Genomic DNA, 21980 nt, shown 5'->3' with positions numbered 1-21980 from the left:
CCGGCAAACTGCGGCTCTTTAGCCACTTGAGTGCCACCGCCGCCATCGGGAACAGGCCGGCGCCAAGTTCTCCCTGCTTTTCCCTGTGGGGCCGGCCAACTCTCGCCACTCGCGTCAATTCTGACGTCGGAGAGGACGTTCTGGGCCAGCCAATCGCTGCCTGGCTGGCCTAGAACGTCCTCTCCGACGTTAGAATTGACGACGGGTGGCGAGAGTTGGTCGGCCCTGCGGGGAAGAGAAGCAGGGAGAACTCGGTGCCGGCCTGTTCCCGATGGCGGCAGTGGCAGCCTATTCCCCAGTGGCGGTGGCAGCATTATAAAATACTTTCTTTGTGTTTATTTGATTCCTATATATTTATATATAGTCAATATAGGCACAGTTAAATTTTTTAACTTTTTCTAATGGTGGTGTGCCTCGTGATTTTTTTCATGAAACAAGTGTGCCTTTGCCCAAAAAAGGTTGAAAAACACTGGTCTAGTGGCTAAGTGAAGCAGACATGAACTCACTCACTCCAGCCCTTGGCAGACACAGCCTCTAGCTGAGCCTAGCGGTAGTAATACAGGACTACCACTAGAGGGCACAGCTGCCTGTGAAAGGAGCAAGTGGAGTTTGCTCCTGTTCTGACCACAAAAGAAGTTAAGACAGGACCAGGGAAACCTACTGGGAGTTTGGGGGAGTCTTGGGGGGGTAGTTTTGAATGTCTGGAGGAAGGGCTTCTGTTTGGTTCTTGACATGTTAGGTAGAACAGGAGGGGATATCAGATTCAGGGGGATCTGATATCCCATTATACAGGTCTCAGCTGATATTCATCTGGGAATTGCATTAAGTATCTTATGCCAATCCCACATTACAGCTGGCAGTCATCTCATGTCTAGACTGCCCTGGATATTCAATGCTGATGCCCAAACAAGGCCTGGAACTGAATAACTGGGGCTAATTTAGCCAGTGATGATCAGCGCTTAAAAAAACACTGCCAGCTGAATATTGAGCAGAATATATAAAAGTTTTTCAATAAATAAAAGAAGGGAACAAATGGAGGAGAATAGAAAATATTTAAAAATGAGAGAGAGAGAGCTGGTAAAAATGAGAGAAGGATGAAGAGTGAGAGGCATCAAGTGGATGTCATGCAGGAATAGAAGGAGATGGAGGAGTAGAATTATTTTGGAGATATTTTAGAATTTGCTAAAAATCTGATTTTATGGAAATTCTTATTAATTGGAGTCTAGGGTTTTGAACAAGACAGACTTTAGAAAAATACAAAAGACTTAATTAGATATGAGGGGAACAAATAGTGAGGAAGAAAGGCGAAAGAAATAAAACTATAGTAACTTCTATAGGCTAAACAGAAACAAGAAGAAGAACTGAAGGAAAGAAGAAAAAGGAAGAAGGAACTGGAAAAGACAGATGTCATAACAGAGAAAATGCCAGACTTGGAACAGATATTGAGGGAAAAGAATGAGGAGCTCAGTCAGAAACCAAAGTCAGAGACACTAAAGGTTAGAAATCTATTTTCTGAAGAATAGAATATTAATTTACTAGAGTGTAAAGGGAATGGGCTTGATATATTGCCTTTTCTGAGTGGTTACAATCAAAGCGGTATACATATTTTAGACAAGTACTTATTTCATATCTGGGGCAATAAAGTGTTAAATGACTTGCCCAGAGTCACGATGAGATCCAGTGGGAATTGAACTCACAATCAGAGAATGGCACGAGGACGGGTACCTGCAGTTAACCGTGAAGTGGGAATAGTGACAGAGCCCATGGGGCGGGGACAGGGACAAACTCTGTTCCCATTTCATTCGATAAAAACTTGAGATTAGTATCAATAGGTAAATAAAAACTTAGCAAATCTTAGACAATTGACAACTGAATTCAGGGCTCCTTTTACAAAGGTGCGCTAGCGGTTTTAGCGTCCTCTAGCCGCTACCACCTCCTTTTAAGCAGGCAGTGGTTTTTCAGCTAGTGCACGCTATAGAGAGCGCTAATCTTGTGCGTGCACTAAAAATGCTAGCGCACCTTCTAAAAGGAGCCCTCAATTATATATAAAAAATACAGATGCTGCTTTTGGATTTAAATGAACTACTGTTAAATGACATCATTTGTGTCTTGTCTGCCTTTCATGTGGCAACAAGAGTCTTGCTGCAACGTCCTTCCATCATGTGCCCACCTGCTCAAGCATCTTACTGTTACTGTAACAGATTCATCCATTGTTACTGGCATCAAGGAACATTTCCAACATTTTCCTGTTCATCTACTACACCACAGGTGTCAAACTCAAGGCCCGTGGGGCAAATCCGGCCCGCCTGGTCATTTTATGCGAGCCCATGGTCCAATACCCCCAGTTTTACCTTGTGGCCGGCTCCTTCCTCCTCCTCACAGCCTCAATGTGCACGAAGCCGCGTGCAGCGGCTCCTCACGCGTCTCACACCTCATCCAGAAGCATTCCCTCTGACGTTGCGACGTCAGAGAGAAGGCTTCCGGTTCAAGTGCAGGATGCACGAGGAGCCGCTTTACGCGGCTCCGTGCACACTACAACTGTGACAACGAGGGAGCCGGCCACAAGATGACACTGAGGGGCATCGGACCGCGGGCCACATAAAACGGCCAGGTTGGAGCCAGCCAGAAGATTAGGCACCCGCCGGAGGGAGGCACAGCATGGAGGGAGGGAGTCAACAAAGGTAGGGGAATGGTTTTATTTTCAAGTTTGAATTGTGTCAGTTTTGAGCATTTTAATCTCCTGTCTATCTTTTGCACTGCTCAGGAAGAAATAAATTTGTTTCTTTTTCTCTGGGGGGTTGTACTGCATGCAGCATCTTGAATGTTAGGGTGTTTTTTTAATATATTAGTACAGTACTTTTAGTTTTTGGTCCTGTATTTGCATAGGGGTTATCTGTGTTCTAGTAGGAATGAATGTTGAGAAGCATACAGTGTTGTTTTGAGTAGTTTAATTTTGTGATTAACCATTACCATTATGTGTTAATAAGATTAAATTGTGTATGTATATATGAAAAATGAATGGAAAAATGGTGTTATAACTAGTATTATTATGGGGCGGGGTCTGGGGAGGAAATTGGCCGAGGTCTGGCCCACAACTTAGCCTGTGTTTTGGATTTCGACCCCTTAATGTGATTGAGTTTGACACCTCTGTACTACACAGTTGAGGTTTTCTTCTATACCAGGGGTGTCAAAGTCCTCGAGGGCCACAATCCAGTCAGGTTTTCAGGATTTCCCCAATGAATATGCATGAGATCTATTAGCATACAATGAAAGCAGTGCATGCTAATAGATCTCATGAATATTCATTGGAGAAATCCTGAAAACCCGACTGGATTGCGGCCCTCAAGGAGGGACTTTGACACCCCTGCTCTATACCTATGTCTGAAAGACAATCCAATTACCTTCCCAGATGATGTAAAAACATAGGTAACTAAATCGTTGGGAAGGTTGTACCAAAACCAGATCACAATGGAAGGTTCTATTTGTGATTTATAACAGTTGTACAGAATATTGATCCTTTTAATACTTTAATAGATGGTTAATTCAAAGATTTGAATATAAAATCATTAGTGTTCGAGGCTTTTGCAAATGAGGGCAGAGTCCACAGGGATGGGGCAGGGATAGGGACAGAGCTTGCAGGGATGGGGGGTGGTTAAGACAGAGCCTGCGGGGATGAGGACAAACTTTGTCCCCGTGTCATTCTCTACTTACAACCTCAGGGTACCGAGGCAGCAGCGCTATCCACTAGGCTACGCCTCCACTCCATATTAATGTAGAATATCCTGAGACACAATTTCCTGCATATAAAAATGTTCTAAACATGAAACATTTAGCATAAAATTATCTTTTTTAATTGATGTTCCTGCTGCATAAATCTGTCCGCTGCAAGGAAGATCCCATAGTGTGAATTTTGGCCCAAATATTTTGAGGCGCAATGTACTTAAGGGGTCTTTTACTAAAGGTTAGCACAAGTTATTTGACACAGAATCCATTTTATTTCTATGGGCCCTGCTGCAGACAACATGAGCTAATCTTTAATAAGAGACCCACTTAGTTCGTTATGTTTATATTTATTTTATTTCTTATTATACTGCCCTTCTGACGGGCAAAAAGAGAACAGTTTATAATCTAAATGTGGCAGTAAGAAAGGAAGTATAATTTTGAGACCGCATAGTTGAAAGCTAAGAGGGAACTGGAAAATGCATGTTTTTAGATCAAACTGCTAAGATTTCCAGGTGAGGACTTTCAGAATTTTTAGAAATTTGTAGATAGGGTTGCCAACTGGCTGTCTTTCCGTTGCTAGGCTGGCTGCCAGCAGACCCTTTAAAACTGGCTTTAAAAAACATTTTTCTATGATGTTCCCACTCTTTCCCACTCTCCCTACCCACAATCTGGCATCTCTCCCACTGCTCCTCACTGACAATCTGGTATTCCCCCAAGTCTCACCCACTTCCCATATACTTTAAATCGCATCTTCACTTCCAAAGGTTGTTGACAGCCAGCATTGAATCACATATGCTGGGGGGTAGCGGGGGTGAAAAGAGGAGAGAAAAGGGGAGATTCTAATTATGGAGGGAAGCAGAAGTTGAGAGTCAGAGAGATATGTTGATTATAGAGAACGGGGAAGAAAGGATAGAGAGAAGGATGCTGACTGTGGAGAGAAAGCAAGATCCTGACTATGGGATGAATGAGAAGGACTGATGCTGACTAAGGAAAGAAGAAGGAGACAGAGGTAGAAGATGCTATGAGGGAAAGAGAAAAAGGGAATAGATGGGAGAGATGCTTATCTTATCATTCCCTCTGTAATTCCCCCACCTGAGCATTGTGTTTACATGTCTACTTCATTCTTTGAAGGCGGAGCTGGATGAGAAAAAAGAGAACTTGCTGAACTCAAAAGAAGCCTTAAAGCAAGCCAAGCAAGAGCTTGAGAAAATGGTGAGTACTAGTGGGAAGTGCCCTGGTCCACCATATACAGTGATTAAGGATTTTACTTTGTTATGCACATTAAAGGCTTCTTATAAAGGACTCCCTAAAAATATACCTGGTGTAAGCAGGCGTGTATTTGTGGAATAGGCATGTTATGGGAAGGCGTTTGAGTGGAGCATGAGTGAAGTTGTGATTTAGGCTTGGATTTTATATACTAATATTTAGGCCTGCTCCTAAGGTGCATAAGTGTCAGCATTCACACTCTAGATGCTGCTTCAGTAGGATTTGTACTAGTATTTTAGAAAGACATAGACACTTATGTGTATTTGTTAAATAGGCTAGAAATAGACATTTTCCTGCCCTATTAACCTAGGTAGCCTATTATAAAATTATCCTCTGATTGTCCAACTGTGTGAAAATACCCATACAACAATAGCAACAAGTTTTAAAACCAAAAGGATTAAGAGCTAGAATATCTTGAAGAGGACTTGGTCCTACTATTGAGAACCTCCATTTTGTTATAATATTAGTAGCATGGTCAGTTACGTCAATATATCTCCAATTTCCTCTGGTGAGCAAACAACATTTGCAGGTACAAGTTTAGCACAAAGGTTGTCCTTAGTTTCCAAAGTGAACGAAAGCTTTCTTCATCACTAAGTTTGTGTGATCTGCCATGGTTAGGTGTGTGTCCAGTGTTATACCCAGTACAGTGGTGCCTCGCATAACGGACGCCTCGCACAGCGAACGCTGCGCACAACGAACTTCTTGTCTTGATTCGTACAACGGACTTCGTTTCACACAACGAAGTCGCCCGAGGGGCCCGGGGGGGGCGGAACTACTCTCGCCGCTTCCTAATGTGAGCCGGGAACAGCAGCACCCTCCTGTCTGAATGCAGTGTTCCATCATCTCCCTCCACCTCACCTTAGATGCCGAGTTTTCCGGCTTTCTTTTTCGGCCAGCCACACACTTTCAAAGAGCAGCACATGCGCAGATGCTCTGTTGTTCAATCTTCTCCTCTGACGCAACCGGAAACAGGAAGTTGCAGGAGAGGAGAACATTGATCAACTCCAGCAGCTGCGCGTGCACAGCTTTTTGAAAGCGTGCGGCTGGGTGAAAAAGAAAGCTGGCAAACTCTGCATATAAGGTGAGGTGGAGGGAGGGAAATGGCGGAACGCTGCGATCGGGCGGGTAGGGCTGCAGAACGAATTATTTTGTTTTACATGTATTCTTATGGGAAAACGCGTTTCACACAACGAACTTTTCGCATAACAAACTTGCTCCTGGAACGAATTAAGTTCGTTGTGTGAGGCACCACTGTATTTTTATGGTTTTGGAGATTTGGTAATCATGACCGTTTAATTGTAATGATGTTCTGGTAATTTTGTCCTTGGGGCTTGCCAAGAAGACTTTTGTCTTTTCTGTGTTTAGTTTCAGTTTCAAGTCGTTGTCCATTTTTCTATTTCGGTCATTATGTAATTAAGGTTATCTATTGTTTTGTTTGTTATGTCATTTAAGGGGATTAGGATGGATATATCATCTGCATATATATATATATATATATATAATGGTTTAAGCTTAACTTTTTTAATAGATGGCCTAAGGATGAGATGTAGATGTTGAATAGTGTGGATGATAGTGGGGAGCCATGGGGAATCCCTGAGGGGTTTTTCCATGGTTTAGAGTAATTCCCTTCGCTGGCTACTCGGTATGATTTATTGGTTAGGAATTCCTGGAACCATTTCTTTACCATTCCCGAGAACCCCATTGCATCTAGGCATAGTAGCATAATTTCATGGTCTACTAGATCGAACGCACTGGTAAGGTCAAGTTGCAAAATCAATGCACTTTTACCCTTGCTGAAAAGATGGAAGCTATAACTGTTTCCATGCTGTATCCTTTTCTGAATCCTGATTGGTGTTCACTAAGGATGTTGAATTTGTCTAGGTAGTTCACTAGTTCCAAGTTGACCAAATCTTGCCAATATAAGAGATTCTATGACAAACTATTCGGATTCCAGGCAGGTAAAATGGATTCATGGTTATGTACCATCATTCCTCAGGCTCATTCATACATGTCCTTCAGGAAGCTGCTGAAAACCAATTTGTTTGATAAATTTGTCTTGAATCTTGACTGGTAAATTGTATATTGATTTTAAATTGTTTATTTTAGTTTGATTTTAATGAATTTTAAGTCAATTGTATTTTACTTATTGATTGTATAATTTTTCTCTATATGTGAACCGTCTAGAACTATGTGGTGTGGCGGTATACAAAAATAAAATTATTATTATTATTACTATACCCACCTGTCTACTACCCCAATAGCCCTTATGGCTGCAGGTGTCACATATATGGCACTACAGTAGGTTTAGTGTAAGTTTTGGTGGGCTCACACTTTCTACCATAAATGTAATGGGCAGCGTGGGATAAGGGCTTGGATCTATGGTTTACTACACTGCCCACCAGGTTACTCCAGATACCTGCTTGCTATTTTACTAGGATTTCCTATATTATCTGTGCCTGTCATAGAGGCAGGTATGTACTGTTTCTTTTACATCTTTGGGGGGTGGAAGGGGGTCAGTGACCACTGGAGGAGTAAGGGGGAGGTCATGCTTCCATGCATCCAGTGATCATCTGGTCAAATAAGGTACCTTTTTGGCCCTTAGATGCTTTTAAAACAGGTCTAACTCCGAACATCTAAATGAAACTCTGGACTTCTTCAAAAAGGTTTCATTAACCCTGCAAGATGTCCAAGTCCTAATCCCACCCAAAACAAGCCTCTAATACGCCCCCTTAAGATTTAGACATACTGAAGGAAAATTGACTTGCAAGACATCAAGAAAAGTAAGCTTTGAAAATCGGCACTTGGACATTTTGACAATTAAAATGCCCAAGTGCCGGTATATGCTGTTCTTTTTTTGACATCTTTGTGTTTTAGAAATGAGCCCCATACTTTATAAAATAAACATTTGTTTGCCTATCTGCAGTTCATGCATTATGTGGCGCCATTAGATATGACTCGACTTCCTATAGATACTCATGAATTGCTTTCTACTACTCTCACCTTCAGTTCACAGCTTAATGTTCTGTTATTCTTCCATCAGCATCTTAAATATCATTTACTCTACATCAGTTTTGAAAATTTGGATCCTTTGGGTCAATGGATCTCAAGGCACAGATCACAGAGGAATCTCTGACTTCCGGTATCAAAGGCAAAAATCACTAACACACTATGTACTAGTGGTCTCAAACTCAAACCCTTTGAAGGGCCACATTTTGGATTTGGAGGTACTTGGAGGGCCTAAAAAAAAAAAAAAGTTAATGTCTTATTAAAGAAATAACAATTTTGCATGGGGTAAAACTTTATAGTTTATAAATCTTTCCTTTTGGCTAAGTCTCAATAATAATATTGTAATTTATAGCTAAAGAGACATATGATCAAGAAACTGTTTTATTTTACTTTTGTGATTATGATAAACATACCGAGGGCCTCAAAATAGTACCTCGCGGGCCGCATGTGGCCCCCCGGGCCGCGACTTTGAGACCACTGTTATGTACCATTCTGTGGCTGGTTTTAAAAAGGTTTGGACAAGTTCCTGGAGGAAAAGTCCATAAACTGCTGTTAAGACAGACATGGGGGAAGCCACTTTGTGCCCTAGATCGGTGGCATGGAATGCTGCTACTATTTTGATTTTTTGCCAGGTATTTATGACTTGGATTGGCCTCCGTGAAGACAGGATACTGGGCTAGATGGACCATTAGTCTGAGCCAGTAAGGCTATTCTTATGTTCCTATTCTGGGAGATGCAGTACAAAATCATTCTGCGTTTGTATATTTCCCCTCGAAGGGCCCATCTATTAAAACTTTGTCCAGCTACTACATCCTGGAAATGTGGCACTTTGGATGCCTTACTGGGACATATGTTTTGGAAATGTGAAAAGATGCTGCTGTTTTAATGGCGTTTGTGTCTAATATCTGGTCAATTATAGTGCAAGTGATGCTGAGTTAATTGTTTGGAGATATACCAACTCCATGGCCTTTGAGGAAAGGAATCAGATCTTTTTTTGAAATGGACAATCTTGATAGTGTTGAAAGCTCTTTTGACCTTTTGGCTCGCTACAGAAGTATCAATAGAACATCTGTGATGGATCCTTATAATTTCTGTGTTCACCATGGAGCACCATAAAATCTCAGATTTGTCTTCACCTGCTGGCAGCAAGTTCTCTTTGGGAGCCCTTTTGGGATACACTTACACCAGCTGTGAGAAGTAGAATCTTAAATTGTTGACTTTTGACAGAATACACATGGTAGAACCTGTAGAGTAATGTTGCCACTTCCAGGATTTATTGGGGTGGAGGGGACATGGTGTTGGGGATTCAGGGATACTGAATTTAAAGAAAAGATGTCTTTGCTGTCATGTTTGTAGATTGTATGTTTTATTGGCAGAACTAAGAGAAGCAAAAGAGGTGACCTTGGTGCTCAATCTTTTTATTCATTCAAGACATATGTGTTTCGGCTGTATGGCCTGCCTCAGGGGTCTTATTCTTAATGAGAAGCACTTTATTTTCAAATCTTCTCTTATAGTGAAACAATCTAAATGTAAATAAAAGAATGGAAGTTTGAAAGAATGATGTTTAAAAGCTAATCAGCTGTGCATAAGAGCAATGCCATATCTCCACTAAACAGAAAGTGTTCTACCCTGAGGAGGTAGAATCTCACATTTGTGTGTATTATTTATTGGCTGAACTGTCATATTGGAAGTGTTAAGGATGCTCAATAAACATTATATCAAAATACACATATTTGCATGTAGTCTATGCATGAACATTTAAACATGCTTCCAAGTAGATATAAATAACAAGACTAAGAATGTTATAATGCCCCTGCATCGCTCCATGGTGCGACCTCATCTGAAGATATAGTGGCGCTAGAAAAGGTTCAAAGAAGAGCAACCACGATGATAAAGGGGATGGAACTCCTCTCATATGAGGAAAGGCTCTTCAGCTTGGAAAAGAGATGGCAGAGGGGAGATATGATTGAAGTCTACAAAATCCTTAGTGGAGTAGAATGGGTACAAGTGAATCGATTTTTCACTCTGTCCAAAATTACAATTCTAGGGGACACTCAATGAAGTTACAGGGAAATACTTTTAAAACCATTAGGAGGAAATATTTCTTTCACTCAGAGAATAGTTAAGCTCTGGAATGCATTGCCAGAGGTTGTGGTAAGAATGGACAGCATAGCTGGTTTTAAGAAGGGCTTGGACAATTTCCTGGAGGAAAAGTCCATAGTCTGTTATTGAGACAGATATGGGGGAAGCCACTGCTTGCCCTGAATCGGTAGCATGGAATGTTGCTATGCTTTGGGGTTTTGCCAGGTACAAGTGACCTGGATTGGTCATCCTGAGGCTATTGGGCTAGATGGACCATTGGTCTGACCCAGTAAGGCTATTCTTATGTTCTTAATATTCTCAGCTTAATTTTGTACATGTTTAACAGCTTTTGTATCCTCTCAATCTAGGTGACATGTTATAAAATTACATCATTGGTGTTCATCACATGACAGGAAGGAAAATAATTTGTTTTGTTATTTATTTTTTCAGAAAAGCCAAGCCCAGGGAACACAAGAAGCATTCCATCAAAAAATCAGTGGAATAAGTGAAAACTTTGACCAAATTATTCATTCCTTGATGAAAGAAAATGAAGACCTCAGGTATGAGAGAAATCTTCCAGAGGATACAAAGTGAAATGAAGACTCGGTCTTTGTATTCCAGAACAGGAATGGGTTCCTGTGAGATTTTATTTTTCTACAATTTAAAGTTTACGATCACTTCAGATCATCCATGATTCAAGAAAAGAGGAAAATATAATCATAGCAAATGATATCAAATGAGAAGCAAATACATACACCCTTTTACGGAGCCGCGTTAGGCTTTTTTTCCCACCAGCTGCAGCGATATTAACTCCGACGCTCATAGGAATTCCGGTGATAAAAAAAGGCCTAATACGGTTTCATAACAGGGAATAATAGCTAGCAGAAAAAGGATGTAGATCCAAGATCAAAAAATAATTGCAAAGAAAAGAACACGAGACAATGTTAGCACCCTATGTCCATCCCAATCCACGTTACTAACAGTACATCCCATTACTTAGAGAAATTTATGCCATAACCCTGAGTTGCTCTTATGCAGAAATAAACTCCAAAAACTGTTCAGGGTCAAAGAAATTATAAATTACTCCTTCATGGATTATCACATAGACACAGGGGGAATTTCAACACAAAGTTCGCTTCCAGTGCTACCACTCATGACTGAACAGGTCAAAAATGCCTGGCACCTCTTCTGCATATCTTGAATAAGATCAGAAAAAATGCATATATTTGAGCTCATAAACTGCTGATTAATATTATAAAAATATAAGTGCAAGATATTGTTAAGGTCCAATTCCAGGGCAAAAGTAACTATTAAAGTGAGCCTTTGTGTTATTTCTAGTGAAAATTCAAGAAAGCCAGTCAACTCCATTTCTGGAACATTTCTTCCTAAGCACTCCAATAGTTCTTTCAGAAATATACTGTGCCCCATAGGCAGCGGAATGCTGCTTTGCTTGGGGAGGGGGGGGCCAGGAACTCTGCCCTAGCGCACGACTTCTTAGCAGCTTCCGAGTCCCCCACCCACCTCCTTCCGGTGCATGGTTTTAAATCTTCAGCAGCGTCCACAAGTAGGCCTACCCCCGGATGTAGAAAGAAGGGTTCTGGGTTAGGCCTGCTGTTTGACGCTGCGTGGTGGCTGCCTGAAGATTTAAAGCATAACACTGGGAGAAGGGTGGGAAGGAGGGCTAAAACCGTTGACTGAAAACTTTTGGGGAGGCCATAGCATCTGTGGTCTTCGCCATTCCGACGCCTATGCTGTGCTCTTAAAACTGGAGGAAGAGCTTCCTCTGAAATCCTAAGAACTTCCCTATATCTTCCATATCTGGCGAAGGACGTAAGAAGACTTGAGGCGGTCCAGAGGAGGGTGTCGAAAATGAGAGGAGGCTTGCGCCAGAAGACGTATGAGGAGAGACTGGAAGCCCTGAATATGTATACCCTAGAGGAAAGGAGAGACAGGGGAGATATGATTCAGACGTTCAAATACTTGAAGGGTATTAACGTAGAACAAAATCTTTTCCAGAGAAAGGAAAATGGTAAAACCAAAGAACATAATTTGAGGTTGAGGGGTGGTAGATTCAGGGACAATGTTAGGAAATTCTACTTTACGGAGAGGGTAGTGGATGCCTGGAATGTGCTCCCGAGAGAGGTGGTGGAGAGTAAAACTGTGACTGAGTTCAAAGAAGCGTGGGATGAACACAGAGGATTTAGAATCAGAAAATAATATTAAATATTGAACTAAGGCCAGTACTGGGCAGACTTGCACGGTCTGTGTCTGTATATGGCCGTTTGGTGGAGGATGGGCTGGGGAGGGCTTCAATGGTTGGGAGGGTGTAGATGGGCTGGAGTAAGTCTTAACAGATATTTCGGCAGTTGGAACCCAAGCACAGTACCGGGTAAAGCTTTGGATTCTTGCCCAGAAATAGCTAAGAAGAAAAAATTAAAACATTTAAATTGAATCAGGTTGGGCAGACTGGATGGACCATTCGGGTCTTTATCTGCCGTCATCTACTATGTTACTATGTTACTATAGTACCAAGTCCACTGAAGCTATAATTGGGGACTTGGGAAAATTCAGGAAATGTAAGTTAGTAAATGAGGGTGTTAGATTGTAAGCCGTCTGGGAGACAAAGAAAGTACCTGAATATAATATGTAAACTCCTTTGATTGTACCATAGAAAGGTAGTATATCAATAATCAATAAATAAATAATCAATAAATTTAGTTTCTAGGAAATTAGAAATTAAGGGGGGGATTCATCAAGGTGCAGTACAGATTTGCCCTTTACCTCACCTTGATGACCGGTAGGATTTAGCAAACTGCAGTATCTCAGTACCGCAGATTGCTGAATCCCATCTTATAGGAATAACGCTTCTTGTAAGTCACCTCACAAGCAGTGTTATTCCTGTGGCCCAGGAGCATCAGGCCATGCAATGATGTGACATGATGTTCCCATGCTGCAATTGTGAGTTTCCCCCATGACCCAAACACCCCATTTATGCTCCCTGGACCTCCCAACTCCTCTAGTGGCTATCTTGAAAATGTATTGTTTATCTAGGTGAGGTTACTTTGGTAGGGTTCAGGAGTCCAGTAGGTTGAAGGAGGTCCTCTGGGGGAGTGTCAGATGGGGTGCAAGGAGGTTGACCAGATGTGATGCCCAATTGCTTCTGGTCTCTCTGGTGCTGACATCAAAATGGTGTCCCTAGCGGCAGTCTCATGTGATTACTGCTAGGGGTCATATTTCCTTATATGGAAATATGACTCCTAGCAGTAGTCATGCAACACTGCCACTAAGGGTGCCATTTTGACATCAACACCGGAGCATTGCTTCTGGCTGACCACACCTATCCAGAGGACCTTCCTAGACTGCTAATGAATTATTAATGTAGCTACTAGGGGAGTGAGGGGGGGCGTACATGGGGTGGTTTGGTCCAGTGGAGGGAGACTCACTGTTCCTGGATAGTCAAATAACCCCAGCAAAGAGCTGGGGTTATTTTACTGTGGTTTTTGGGCCCTAATGCAACTTGAGGTTAGGGGATTTGCATAATAATAGATGCAAAACATGCATTTGCATAGTTTACATCTCATGATTTAGCAGCGTGCAATGACTTAAATATCACTATGCTATTTTTAGTGCTATTTAAGTCACGGTATAAATTAGCTAAGTATAAACTAGTATAGATACTGTATATTGATTAAACAGTGATAGAGAGCCAGGAATAAATAAAACTGAAAATGAGAATTACCTTTAACAGAAAGTCTCACTAATGTCATATAGTTGATCAAAGCAGTTATAGAAAGTGCCATATCTAATGCTAGGTGAATGTTTTTTCTCAACTGAAACAGTAGAAAATGATAGAAAAACTGTGAAGGTGCCCATGTGATTATTTATACTAAGGCCTTTTTTGCTATGGGGTTTTATTGTATCTGTTTCTCCCACACGATAGGCGCAAACTCATTGTAAAGAGCGAAGAACTATTAAGTGAAAAAATAAAAGAAAAGATTGGTTCAACATCAAGATCAACCTCGGACTAGATGGTAACCCAATGGGAAGCTGATGGTAAAGTTCTAGCCAGCTCTAGTTTCTGCATTATGTCTTTTTTATATCAATGAAATGTAAGACTAGATGAAGTTTCTTTTAATAAAGTTACCATTTGGTCTTACACCACTATATTTTCCCCCATTTATTTTCTGATGTTACTCTTTTAATGTTCTCCTGCTTTTTTCTTTGGAATTGTGGAAGGTTGTTAATTATCTTGAAGCTATTATTTATCAGTACTGAATGTGTGTTTAGATGGGACAAGGACTGCAAGGGGGGTTGCCGCTGCTGCAGGGGGGGTTGTTTGTGGCAAGAGAGAGTGGAATTTTCTCCCGCTACAGGGGGGGTTGTTTGCAGTGGGAGAGAATCGGCATCTCTCCTGCTGCAGTGGGGGGTGTTTGCGGCAGGAGAGAATCGGCATTTCTCCCACTGCGTTGGGGGGGGATGTTGCTGCCGCTGCAGGGGAGAATGGGCATCTCTCCCGCTGCATCATAACATGGCTTTCTACCATGCCTGTACTGGCACCCCTGGACCAGTCGCTTATTTTTGTTGCCAAAAGCCAACGCCGCTTTTAGAAAATGGCTTGGCATATTTTAAGAATCCACCGGAGGGCTCATTTCGGTGTTGAAGAGCCCATTTGCATGTCATTTTCGGAGACTGCTAGAAAGCTCGCTATAGACAGAGATAATCCTTTTGATAATCCGCCGCTAAAATGTGTGCAGGCTAAACCGTCGGGAAACAGTTTAGGGACAGCATTACAGTTTTGAGAATCTGGGCCTGAATCTGCACATTTTCCACTCCTATTTATTGGGCTTTATTAACCATCTTTATGAAGAGATTCACTCAAGATGGTGTGTAGCACGTACAGGGTAACAAAAAACTTACAATTATGTTAACAGCATAACAATAGCAAAATGATCAAGATAAACAGAAATACAGTCAATGAGGTAAACCTGGAGATGGTAAACTGAATCCTAGTAATAGGACTAACATGAACGAGTATCAGAAATATAAACATTTAACAGCACTGCAAAAACATATAACAGAAATATGATCGGCTCATCTTTTCCTGGCTCCCATATATGGCTCCAGGAAAAGGAGGATGGATTGAGACATCTGGGTTCTATTTCCATTGAAAGCAATGGAAGTAAGGAGGATAAATTGATTTTGTGAGGCTTCATAACACAGATGCTTTATTTAAACATGAAATTAAACTTTTGGGAGTCTAGTTGGATTCAGGTTTGACTATGGAAACTTGTGTTAAAGTATGGTTTAAAGTGAATTTATTACAGTACATAGATTAAAATATTTTCTAGACAGACATCACTTACAACTTATTATTCAAGCACTTATACTCACATCTTTGGATTACCGTAATATTTGTTTACCGCAGGGGTATCAAAGTCCCTCCTCGAGGGCTGTAATCCAGTCAGGTTTTCAAGATTTCCCCAATGAATATGCATGAGATCTATTTGCATGCACTGCTTTCATTTTATGCTAATAGATTTCATGCATATTCATTGAGGAAATCCTGAAAATCTGAATGGATTGTGGCCCTTGAGGAGGGACTTTGACACTCCTGGTTTACAGGGTCTCCCGGTTAAACAATTGAAATGACTGCAAACTTTACAAATGTTTCTGCTAAATGGATTTGAGGCGGGGGGGGGGGGGTAAATTCGATCATGACACCCCATTTTTATTTGAGTTGAATTTGCTACCAATAGAAGCAAGGTTTGAATTTAAGAGTCTAGCTTTCTTTTCTTTTTTTCCTCAATCTGTTTTAGCTTTCATTTTTTAAAAATTTTGTAAGTATTATACCCAAGGTATCTGAAAGACATGGTAACTTTCCAACAATCACGCTGTTTACGCTCTTCAAAGGAGCTGCTGTTGGCTCCATTCCCCTGCACACATTGCAGATTGGTCAATACTAAAATTAAAATATTATACAGACAACCCGCAGAGCTTTGGAATACAGTAGCTTGCCATGTGAAATAAGGGACTTATCTAATTATCAGGCTCACATTCAAAAAACATACCCCCTCTTCTATTAAACTGCGCTAGCAGTTTTTACTGCAGAGAGCGGCGCTGAATGGCCCGTGCAGCTCCCGACGCTCATATGAACTCTATGAGCATCAGGAGCAGCACGGGCCATTCAGTGCGGCTCACCGTGCTAAAAACTGCTAGCGCAGTTTAATAGAAGAGGGGGTTAGATGTCCAAAAAGCATCCGAAATCAGCACTGGACATCCTAATTGCCAGGACATCCAAGTGCCGATAATCAAAAGCATCTTTCTGTACTTCTAGAGAAGTGTTACAGCCTCTGTATGGGTTCATAGACAGCAACACGGAAGACAAAGGCACGCGCCGACAACTGAGCGCAAGACGGAGGCGTGCGCCGAAGAAAAAGACTGTTTTTAGGGGCTGCGACGGGGGGTTTTGTTGGGGAGCCCCCCTCCCCCACTTTACTTAATACAGATCGTGACGGCATTGTGGGGGGTTTGGGGGGTTGTAACCCCCCACATTTTAGTGAAAACGTAACTTTTTCCCTAAAAACAGGGAAAAAGTTAAGTTTTCAGTAAAATGTGGGGTTTACAACCCCCCAAGCCCCCCCACAATGCGGCGCGATCTGTATAAAGTAAAGTGGGGGAGTTCCCCCCCACACCCCCGTCGTAGCCCCTAAAAACAGTCTTTTTCTTCGGCGCGAGCCTCCGCGCTGCGCTCAGTTGTCTGCTCACGCCTTTGTCCCGGCGCGCTTTTGACCTGACACCCTCTGTATGTCCAGAGCACAAGATGAGCTTGATGGAGGCTTGTTATGGGCAGGGTTTGGGCGGTCTCTAAGGCAGGTTAGGCGTGGACGTCTTGCAGCAATAGTCAAACATTTTGCAAGACATCCTTGATGGAACTTATATGTTTGGAACTAGACCTGTTTTAGAAGGGTTTAAGTGCCACAAAGGTGCCCAAACTGACCAGATGATCACTGCATGCATCAAGGTAAGACACCCCCACACTCCACCAGTGCTCACTGATACCCCTTCCACCACACAAAATTGAGAACAAAAAGGTACATACCTGTCTCTAAAACAGCAGCATCTGGTATAGGAAAGCCTAGTAGAGCTGCACACAGGTGTCTTAAGTAGCCTGGTAGGTGGGCTATTGAACCATAGAGAGGAGGACCCAGGTCCATAAGCCACTCTAACCATGACATTTATGGTAGAACATGTAAGCCCACCCGAACCCTACTATACTGTCATATAGGCGCCACCTGCAGCCAAAAGTGCTATTGAGGTTGAAGGAACACGTATCAAGTCCTTAGGCCTTGTTTTCAAGCTGTAAAAGCCAGACCCTGTTTGTCTTTCCCTCTTTGAAAATACTTTGAAAGGACATGTATGTTTGAACAGAGATGTTGTGAAGTGAATTCAATTGTTTTGTTAAGCCGTACTTACAGACAGATTTAGATTAGGGGCTCTGCTGGTTAAGGCTTTTTCTGACCCTTTGGACTCCAGCCAGAGATAGAGGAAAATGCTGATGTCTTTAAAGTTTCATGTGACCTGTGTCCATATATGGTTTGTGTTTACGTCACATGCTGACACATGCTGACAACACTGATTCATGTAGAATAATATAAAAGGAATGTGAAGCTGATATTAAAGTGGACATGTTTTGGAAGATGATTTCTGGTCTTTAAGATATGTCCCCAGGTACCTGACTTCCAAATGACAGAGACAGAGAAAGTATGGGGCAGGAATTGGGACCTAAATCCTTTTCAGTTGGGGGCACGTCCGCGATGGGCAGATGATATCACCAGTATTTTGTGAGTATTTCTGAATTTTTTCTGTTCTTTAATACTCACTAGGTAGTGGTGACCTGTACCCACCCCTTATTTTAAGTTCAAGCTTTGGGTTCTATTATGGAGTTTTTTGGGGGAAAATTCTCGGGGTACTTTCGGTAAGCGCCCCTCGTGAATATAAGCAGCTGCCATTCTTTCGGGAAAAATGAAATTATTTATAGAACCCCCCTGCCCACTCTGTCATTTGTAAGGTTAAAACTTTTATAGAGTATAAGATTTTATTGTCTCTTATTACTGTACCTCGCTTATAAGGTAAGATAAGCGAATATTTTTGCATTGTTATATTGGTTTTGTAATGAGTCATAAAGGCACTTAGGATTCTCCTAGACAAATGAGACTTGTACGGCTGTGTGTGTATGACATTTTTCCTTCAGCTCACATTAACAATCTTTAATACTGAGGTAGGACATGCTGTTATGTGGAATGAATTGAAAGCGCTGTTTGAATCAGTCTAAGATCTTTCCCTTGTAGTTTGTACACAAGCACTATTTCTTGTCTTCCTTTTGATCCTGACTAATTTTGTACGTTTCTTCTACGGCTGCTTCCTTTGTGTTCTGTGCTGGATCATAAAAAAAAGAAACAAGAAAAAAAAATAAATTCCGTTTTAGAGGCTTTCTTTCTTGTGCAGAGCAAAGCTAATCTGTTCTTTGCTTTCATTATCAGGGTCTGTGCATGAATGTTTTTGCCCCTTCCCCCAGACTTCTCAGTTTGGGCTTACACTGACCACCTATAGTGTTTCTTTGAAGTTACTCATTCTTGGTTTTATCAAGCAGTATGGTGTGATTCCACTGCTTGTCACTTATCTTTTCTCCGGCATTATCAAAACCACCATCTCTTCTTATAATACGCCCATCGCTCTTGTTGTCAAAGCTGATGGCATTCCCCGTTTCGTCCTAGATTTTAGGGCTGTTTTCTTATGTTTCTTCCTCTCCCCCATTCCACCGGCAGCCAATGTTTTTTTTTTTTCTGTCATTGTCCTAAAGAATGTTTTATTTTAGTCCCTGTTGGTGAGGCTTTTCAGCTCTTTTTTGCCTTCACCTTTAAGCAACAGTATACCTAGTGTGGAATGCCCTAGGGCTATGTTGATGTCATTGTCCTTCGGGCTATTCTACAGTCATGCACTGCCCCTCATGGTCCTATCCTTATTTTGTACATCTTTTTGTGTTCCATAATTCAGGAGACCTGTCAGGCTGATAGTTTGCACCTTTTATAATGGTTGTCTGTAAATCTGAAGTGAAATACCTGGGTTTTGTCCTGTCTCATGGTCAGAGGAAAATCTGCACTTTCTGCATTGCTGCTGTTCTGGGTCTGCCCCGCCCAGCTACCAAGAAAGACATGCTTACTTTTCTTGCTATGATTGGTCACTGCCGCCAATGGATCTCTGCTTGTTCCTTCTATGACCAGATTCTGAGACAGACCCTGGTTTCTGAAATGACTGCTCTTATCAGATGGACTCATAAAATGTGCTTTGGTTTCTAGCTCAAGTCTGGGTTTTCCTGCTTATGCCCACATGTTTTATCTCTTTGTTTGGGACTATTGTAACACCATGAAGGGAGAACATGGCGGTAAGTTACGCTCTGTTGCCTTTTTTTTATAGTCACTCCTGTTCAAGTTCCCTGGCTGCATGTGCTATGGTGGTAGAGATGGTTACTCCTCTGACCCTTGGTCACCCCATTACCCTTCACACTTTTCACGATGTACAAGCCCTTCTTTTAAATGGGCTTCTGGGTCTCATGGGTGAACAGGATTCTCTTCCCTTCTAGTCCTTTGTTACCCCCCCCCCCCCTCTGAACTTGATGCCTGACGTTTGGCAGGTGCCCAAAGCCGCCCTTTTGGACGGACTTTGGTGCAAAGAGGGGAAACCTTGGATACCAGCTGCTAGCTCTCCCTTATTCATTGCCCAATATCATGGTATTGGTTATCGTAGTGCTCGCTCGACATTTTAACTTCTTGCTAGTGATATTTTCATTCTTGACCTTTTGCTCCTTGATACAGAGATATATAGTTCGATAATTACAGCTGGCACGGTTGTGAATTGAAAATAAATTGGAAAATACAATTCCTTTCTATTGTTTTAGCTGAAATTAGGATGTTGCTAATTTAAAATGTTTTTTTCCGGATTTATACATAGCCATCCCAGATCAGTTTTGGCACAGATATTTCTAATGTTTTCCACGGGTCCTCTTTATCACTGCAGAGATAGAGACGCTCCAAAGAGACATTAGCTTTATGCCTTTTTCCAAATATGAGATGGTTATGATATACATTATTTGTAGTTTTGTTTTTTTTTATATCAATGTGTTTATTTGCAGAGTTAAATTCAGCCCTGCACACTTGACAGATGGAGTAATAGCTCCACGCTTAAAACTTTATGTTTTGTCTGTGTCATGAATACTTGTTTTAGTTTAGTGGGTACCCCAGGATATATAATATTGGCCACTTCTAGAGCTCTTTTTCCACTTCTTACTAGCCTAACTGCGCAATGTTCTTTTACTTATAGCTTTTATATTCTGAATATAGTTTAGTTAAGAGTTATATGTTTAAGAAAAAGTTTTACTTTATACAACGTTTATTTTGTGGTGTTCCCTACATATGATCCATTCAATATACATTTCTGAATACATTCAGTACATCAGTATGGTCTCTCTGAAGTGCATAATAAGTTATATGCAGCACGATAAAAACATATCCTTTTAGATTGTTCAATTAAGAACCTTAAGTAACTGAGTATTGACTCTCTTTTGCCATAGCTATATCAAGTAAACGAATTGGTATTGTTACATGTTGCCACATTCAGTACAGGCAACATGGTTTCTCTTGTTTTCTATCTCTTATTTGGATCACATTGGAGTACAGCTGCTGAATGATATTTGGAATGCTTTTCAAGCATCTCTTTTCAAGTATCTCTTTATGTATGCACAGACATCTGGCTGCTCTCCCTTTGAGATTCTCACGGGATGACCTTTCCCCGCCCCATGGGTGGACAAACCCTCAATAGTTGAGTAGTGATTTTCCCTTGATACAGGAGGAATACGTCCAAAAGCTAATTGAAATATTAGGGCTTGTTCAAAGAAACGTGTCTTGCACTTCTCCTTTCTCTCCACAGATTCCTACCCATTTTTTCCAGCCTGGTGATTGTCCAGAAGCTTTCCAAGGATCGGAAGCAGACGGATTTCCCCTTTGGCCTTCCCACTACTGTGATCGCTGTGACCAGGCCCGCTGCACTCACTGAGCAGTTTCCTGTTTGGATCCATGCAAGTCGCTTGAAGAGGGTTAACCTAAAACCCCAGAAGCAAGTCTTCCCTGCGCAGATTTCACCTCCTCCAGTGGAACAACATGATGATCTCATTGCAGCATTCTACCAACTTTATCATTCTCTTACTGGCAACGCTGCTGCTAGTTTTTCTCCCTGTATGGATCATTTCTAACTGGGTCTACAGGGATGATGTGTTCTGGGCCCATGACACTTTCTGCCCATACCCATCTGTAAATGACACTCCTGCTGTAAACAGCACCCCCGACACCTCTTTGCGAACACGACGTCAAGCTGGACTACTCCCTCGCAAAGGCTGTCCTTCAATTGGAATCCAGAAAAGACCAACAGTATGCTACCCTTTGGTATAATTCCAGCAGTGTGCAAGTTGCCACCTTCTCCTTTGACATTGTGGACTGTTCATCAATTGATATCCCAAGGCTGTGCCATTGGTCCTCAGAGATTCCTAAAACTAAAGACATATATATATATATATATATATATATGTTACTGACTCACGTTGGGGGGATAAGTGTGCATTCTGGGGAGTGGTAGGGTGGAATATTGATACTGACTGGGTTTATAAACTAGAAAATACTCTGAAAAACAGTGGATCAAAATGGTAAATCACTGCTTACTTGTATGACCCTTCATAAGGTTGGACACTGTTATAGGAAAAGTGTTCCTGCACAAATTATTAAGCTTTCTCTTACTATTGACAACCCTAGACCTACTGATGAAGGTATGTACATTATGGACATGTGATTTAAGGG

The 21980-nt window shown here is 41.6% G+C and overlaps 1 protein-coding gene across 3 annotated transcripts in view; it reads left to right on the top strand.

The window, feature by feature from the left end:
• The window catches only part of FLACC1 (flagellum associated containing coiled-coil domains 1), a 112202-nt gene that overhangs the window by 76034 nt on the left and 14188 nt on the right, over positions 1-21980 (top strand). Inside the window, exons 15-19 of one of the 3 annotated variants that reach the window (XM_033945413.1) lie at positions 1338-1496; positions 4855-4935; positions 10528-10637; positions 14018-14130; positions 21061-21118. In XM_033945413.1, coding sequence (XP_033801304.1) covers positions 1338-1496; positions 4855-4935; positions 10528-10637; positions 14018-14105 — 438 coding nt within the window. In that variant the 3' untranslated portion in view covers positions 14106-14130; positions 21061-21118. Of the gene's footprint in view, positions 1-1337; positions 1497-4854; positions 4936-10527; positions 10638-14017; positions 14131-21060; positions 21119-21980 lie in introns of those variants that run through there. The other 2 variants (XM_033945412.1, XM_033945414.1) reach the window with 2 other exon arrangements.

The sequence above is a fragment of the Geotrypetes seraphini genome, chromosome 5 (assembly GCF_902459505.1).
Source record: "Geotrypetes seraphini chromosome 5, aGeoSer1.1, whole genome shotgun sequence".
In the NCBI taxonomy this organism is placed as follows: Eukaryota; Metazoa; Chordata; class Amphibia; order Gymnophiona; family Dermophiidae; genus Geotrypetes; species Geotrypetes seraphini.
Note: the sequence above shows the minus strand (reverse complement) of the source record. Positions and strands in the feature narration are given on the sequence as shown.